General features: G+C 45.6%; 1 protein-coding gene across 1 annotated transcript; it reads left to right on the top strand.

The window, feature by feature from the left end:
- The first annotated feature begins 930 nt into the window (after positions 1-930).
- Positions 931-2,610, top strand: LOC119768914. The gene has a single exon (XM_038260707.1). The coding sequence runs from the start codon at positions 931-933 to the stop codon at positions 2,608-2,610; it is 1,680 nt and encodes a 559-aa protein (XP_038116635.1).
- Positions 2,611-5,978: the final 3,368 nt, after the last annotated feature.

The raw sequence follows: 5,978 nt of genomic DNA, 5'->3' as shown, positions 1-5,978 counted from the left end.
CCATATTTTTGCATCCCCACCCAGCGGTCAAGTGGCAGTCAGGAAAAACAAGATCAAGACATACTTGTAGTATCCTAGCTACCTTTATATTGATATACCTTGCTAATAACATGAGTGACACAGCCCTGTTCATGAAACACACACACTTACAGAGAAATAATTAAACGGGGATTCTTGTTCTGACCACCAAGCGTACACAACGTGTTTTCTTTGAGCTCCGGAATCTTCTCGATAGTACATTTGGCGACGAGGATTCTAAAATGGCGCTCCCATTTGGTAAGTATTTTGATATAAAAACAAGTGGAAAAAGATCATTGGCTTAGATGCTGTATTTGGAAGACTTATTGTGAAAATCAAATTCGATCAATGGCTTAAATGCTGGAGAAAAGTCGCTTAAATGCGAGGAAAAAAAAGTCGCTTAAATGCGGGAAGAAAATTCGCTTTAATGCGGAAAAAAAAGTCGCTTAAATGCCGGGAAAATTGCTTAAATGCTGGAAGAAAATTGCTTGAATGCGTAGAAAATGAAAACGCAGTTTCTAAAACGTATATTCGGTTGAAGATGGAAATTGTTCGACCAGAAAACCGTTAGAAGTGGCCAAGCGAAAAACTGAAGCATCGCTTCAATGTGTTAGTGCGAATGCGGAAAAGAAAAATAACGAAGAGGAAAGAAAGAGACAGAAACAACTCCAAAAATGAGTCATGTTTGCCAAGATGTTGTCCTCAAAGGTTGTAACAGTTTAGGTATTCTGCTATAAAGATTTGATTGTTTTCGAATTACCGTGTATAAATTGACAGATGTTGCTAGCCGGATAGAGATGGTGTGTAAAGTAAACAACAAGGGAAAAGTGTTTAGATCAACAGTAAATTTTGAAGCTTTGTGCGGAAAATGCTGTTGCTAAATTCGAGTTTCTGTTTCGTTCAATTGCAGAGATGATTCGTACGCTGGGGCTGCAGATGAAGCAGTTTGATTATGCAGCTCACACTGACGATGTGGGTGTGGAATGGCGAAAGTGGTTGCTGTCGTTCGAGACGATGATCCGAGCGTCCCGCATCGAGGATGAAGATTGGAAAAAAGATCTGCTGCTGCACTATGCCGGCCCAAATGTTCAGCAGCTCTTCGGAACGCTACCGGAGTTGCCCGGGGAAGAAATGCGTGGGCCGTTGATAAACATCGAACACTACACGCCAAGTATGACCAGCTACGAGGAAGCCTGCGCCAGACTGAATGAGTTCTTTCTGCCCAAGGAAAACTCGACCTACGAGCGCCACATTTTGCGGCAAATGAAACAACGGCTCGGTGAGAGTATTGACGCTTTTACCGTTAGACTGCGAGTTCAGGCAGAAAGGTGTGGATTTGATGATCGGATGGAGGAGCACATCAAGGACCAAATTATTCAGACAAGCCAACCAGACACGCTGCGCCGAGATTTGCTGAAGCGGGGCGACGCAAGTCTCGAAGAGATAGTAAACGTTGTGAAGATCTACGAAACCGTGGCGAAGCAGGACAAATCTTTTGCGTCGGGAGATGTTAAGCCAGCGGCAAGTGAGGTCAGCAAGATTGATGTTAAGCCTCCTCCGTCGGGTAACCGCAAACGATTTCCGGAGATAGCTTCGTCCGAGTGCCACCGTTGTGGATTTGAAGGTCACGTGGCCAGTGATGAGAGGTGTCCTGCCAGAGGACACATGTGCAACAAATGCGGTGGAAGGGACCACTTTGCGAGAAAGTGTCGAACGGCAAAGAAACCGTTCAGGCCTGGTGGAAACCGTTGGACCGGAAGTCACCCGAGAGCTTACGCCGCCAAGCAAGATCGTTCTGAGGCGGATTCCAGCACGGTGAAACACATCGCTGAAAAGGACACGGAGTATGTCTTTAACGTGACTTCAAGTAACGACGATGGTGAGATGCAATGCGAAGTAGGTGGCGTTGGTATGTGTGCGGTTATTGACTCGGGCTCGAAGTACAACCTCCTGAGCCAAGGAGACTGGGAAAAACTCAAGGCCAAGAAGGTAGTCGTGTCGAATCAACGCAAGGAGACGTCGAAGTCGTTCAAAGCGTACGGGGGGCAGCCTCTTCCGTTGCTGGGCGTATTTACAGCTTCGCTCAAGATTGGATCCGTAACAGAACCGGCCGAGTTCTATGTGGTGGAAGGAAACGGCAAGTTTCTTATCGGTCGTGACACAGCTACAGCGATGGGTGTCCTGCGAATCGGTGTACCAGTTAACGAAGTGGACACTGAGTGCAAGCGGTTGGGCACCATCAAAGGAATTGTCGTAGACATCCCGATCAGGGCTGACGTAACTCCCGTTGTTCAACCGTACCGACGCATACCGGTGGCGTTGGAGGCCAAAGTGGACCAGAAGATTGACGAGCTGTTGAGCCAGGGTGTAATCGAGCGAGTGAACGCGCCATCAAAATGGATATCTCCTGTAGTAGTGGTGCCAAAAGGCGACGACGTACGAATCTGCATTGACATGCGACGAGCGAATGAAGCTGTGGAAAGGGAGAACCACCCCCTACCGACCATCGAAGATTTTTTGCCACACTTGGCGAAGGCCAAGATTTTCTCGCGACTGGACGTGAAGAACGCTTTTCATCAGGTAGGATTCTAACTGTTAAACACCCTAAACTGGATTTAAACTTTATCTTGGATTTAATTTGTTCTTAAACTGCGATGAAAATAAAGTGAATATTTGAAAATAAATTGCTTTTGAGAGGATTAAATCGATATTTTATTTTAGGTGGAAATTTCTCAGAAATCTCGAGAGATTACTACTTTTATGACTCGAAAAGGCTTGTTCCGGTACACGCGGCTCCTCTTCGGGATTAATTGTGCCCCGGAGTATTTCCAGAAGTCGATGGAGCAGATCTTAAGTGGCTGTGAAGGATGCTTGATTTACATTGACGATGTTATTGTTTATGGATCAGATCGAGAGGAACACGACTTAAGGCTGCAGGAAGTTCTGGCGCGATTTAAGGAGAGGAACGTGTTACTGAATGATAGCAAATGTGTGTACGGAGTGACAGAGTTAACTTTTTTGGGACACGTGCTTTCTACGGATGGAATTAGACCTGACTCGGACAAACTTGAATCGATTCGAAACTTCCGTGAGCCTAGAACCGCCGAGGAGGTTCGGAGCTTTCTCGGCCTAGTTACTTACGTTGGAAAGTTCATTCCTGATTTGGCTACTTTGACTTTCCCGTTGCGACTTCTTACCAACCAGGTGTGCAAGTTCACATGGGGAAGTGAGCAACAAGCTGCTTTTGAACGGTTGAAACACCACATGATGAACCCACGGTCGTTGGGTTTCTTTGACGTTGACGACCGCACCCAGCTGGTAGCCGACGCAAGCCCCGTCGGATTAGGAGCTGTGCTTATGCAGTTGAATGACGCTGGCCCGAGAATAATCTCGTATGCTAGCAAGAGCTTGTCCGATACCGAGAGGCGGTATGCACAGATCGAAAAGGAAGCATTGGCACTAGTTTGGGCGGTAGAGCGGTTCCATTACTACCTGTACGGGCGGAAGTTTGAGCTGATCACTGATCACAAGCCGTTGGAAACAATATTCGGATCACGCTCGAAACCGTGCGCAAGAATCGAGAGGTGGGTCGTACGGTTGCAAGCGTACAAAGGTACAGTAATCTACAAGCCGGGCAAATCGAACATCGCTGACCCACTGTCAAGGCTTGCGATCACGGCTAACGCTACAGGCATGACGTTTGATGATTGTGCTGAACACTACGTGCAGTGGGTTGCATCGAACGCAAAGCCCGTTGCTCTGAAATTGACGGAAATTGAGCAGGCGTCCAAAACAGACTCAGCTATACAGGCCGTTCGTGTTGCGCTGGATGAAGGTGTATGGGCAGAAGAAGCGCTCCCGTACAAGCTGATTGCGGTAGAATTGTGCTTTGCTGGCAGTATCTTGCTGCGTGGAACTAGGATGGTGATACCCGAACAACTACGAACGAAGACCTTGGACCTGGCTCATGAGGGTCATCCCGGTATGACGATTATGAAGCAAAGGCTGCGGGCTAAGGTTTGGTGGCCAAAGCTCGACGCACAGGTTGAACAATACGTTAAGCAGTGCCGAGGCTGCACGCTGGTAGCAGCACCTTCGGCTCCGGAACCAATGAAACGACGTGAGCTACCATCTGGACCGTGGCAACATGTGGCTATGGACTTCCTTGGCCCACTTCCGACTGGTCATTACCTCTTCGTGGTAGTTGACTATTATAGTCGCTACATTGAAGTGGAAATTATGACAAAAATCGATTCGAAAGACACCATCAAGCGACTGGAGACCATTTTTGCTCGATTTGGACTGCCGTTGAGTATTACTGCCGATAACGGTCCGCAATTCAAAAGCGAGGAATTCCGAGTTTACTGTGAATCAAACAACATTCAGTTGATCACCACAACACCGTACTGGCCAGAGCAGAACGGCGAGGTTGAGCGCCAAAATCGTTCTATCCTGAAAAGGTTGATTATCAGCCATGAAACAAACGCCGACTGGGTCGAGGAACTGAACAAATATCTGCTAATGTACCGATCGTCTCCACACTCAACTACCAAGAAAACACCATCGGAGTTGCTGTTTGGCTACAACATTCGTGATAAACTTCCGGGTATTTATCAGCCGAATGAAGTCGACGAAGCACTGGTTGATCGTGATCGAGAGATGAAGGACAAAGGAAAGCAGTACGCGGACGAGAAGCGGCACGCTAAGCCAAACCCGATTTCGGAAGGTGACGATGTTTTGGTGAAGAAAATGAGCAAGGCTAACAAATTGTCTCCTAATTTTGAATCTGAACCATTCAAAGTTGTAAAAAGGAAGGGAGGTGATACGCTGATAGCTTCAGAGTCTGGGGTCAAGTATCGCAGACATGTGACTCATCTGAAGAAAATCGAGAAACCTGTTTCATCTGATTCTGATCAGATCTCGGACGGTACAGTATATTTATTTTGTATTATTAACTTTAAGCTTAAATAATAAAATAAAATAAATTATATTTTGCAGGAAACCATCCCGGTCGCAGCGGACACCTCCCCGATAACAGCACTACAAGGACCGGATCCAGACGGGCTACCCGTCAGCCCGCCTACATGCGTGATTATGTTCATTCTGTACAGGATTACTAATTCAAAGAAAAGGGGAAGGTGGATGTAGTATCCTAGCTACCTTTATATTGATATACCTTGCTAATAACATGAGTGACACAGCCCTGTTCATGAAACACACACACTTACAGAGAAATAATTAAACGGGGATTCTTGTTCTGACCACCAAGCGTACACAACGTGTTTTCTTTGAGCTCCGGAATCTTCTCGATAGTACAATACTCAGAAGGCTTTCTTCGGACAATCGTTATTCGCTAGAAAAGATTTTTTTTCCCAATCTTGTTAAACAGTTAAACGGCGCTGGTTTGACCGTTAATGGGTGACGTATGGTACCGCTTTCGATCAGGGTACTGAAATGTGCTCCGTCATTCTTGGCTGAGATTAGAATTGATTGACGATCTCCAACGACGCATAACACAAAACTATGGCAAGTTGCGATGACCTATTTACGATGTCAGGCTGCGTGTTCTTTCAATCAATTGTGCAGACATGAAATCTTTGCGGTTGACTTGTTTGAAATTTACAATTTCAACTCAATTGGGTCCTGAAATCAAGCTTAGATTGCTGATATAAATTTTCACAGCGATGAAGCTTATTTTTCTGAGTACATTGACCCTTAGTACGACCACAAAGAGGTTAAAATGGATTTTCAAATCAATTTTGAAAAATTAACCTCGCGATCCTTCTTGACAGAAAAGTTCCTACTTGACAGCTCGTTTCAAGAGGATCATTGTTGATCCATCAAAAAAATGTTGTCTTGTCATTTTTTTTTTATTAAAATTGAAAAAAGTGATCAGAAATGGTTTTTGATCGTGTTTTTTAATGTTGGGCTTTAATACCCAATTGCTCCAGAACATGGTT

This window comes from Culex quinquefasciatus, chromosome 3 (assembly GCF_015732765.1).
Source record: "Culex quinquefasciatus strain JHB chromosome 3, VPISU_Cqui_1.0_pri_paternal, whole genome shotgun sequence".
NCBI classification, from domain to species: domain Eukaryota; kingdom Metazoa; phylum Arthropoda; class Insecta; order Diptera; family Culicidae; genus Culex; species Culex quinquefasciatus.
Note: the sequence above shows the minus strand (reverse complement) of the source record. Positions and strands in the feature narration are given on the sequence as shown.

What these genes read in the sequence shown, in the direction of transcription:
- LOC119768914 (XM_038260707.1), top strand. Translation starts at nt 931, where the DNA reads ATGATTCGTACGCTGGGGCTGCAGATGAAGCAGTTTGATTATGCAGCT.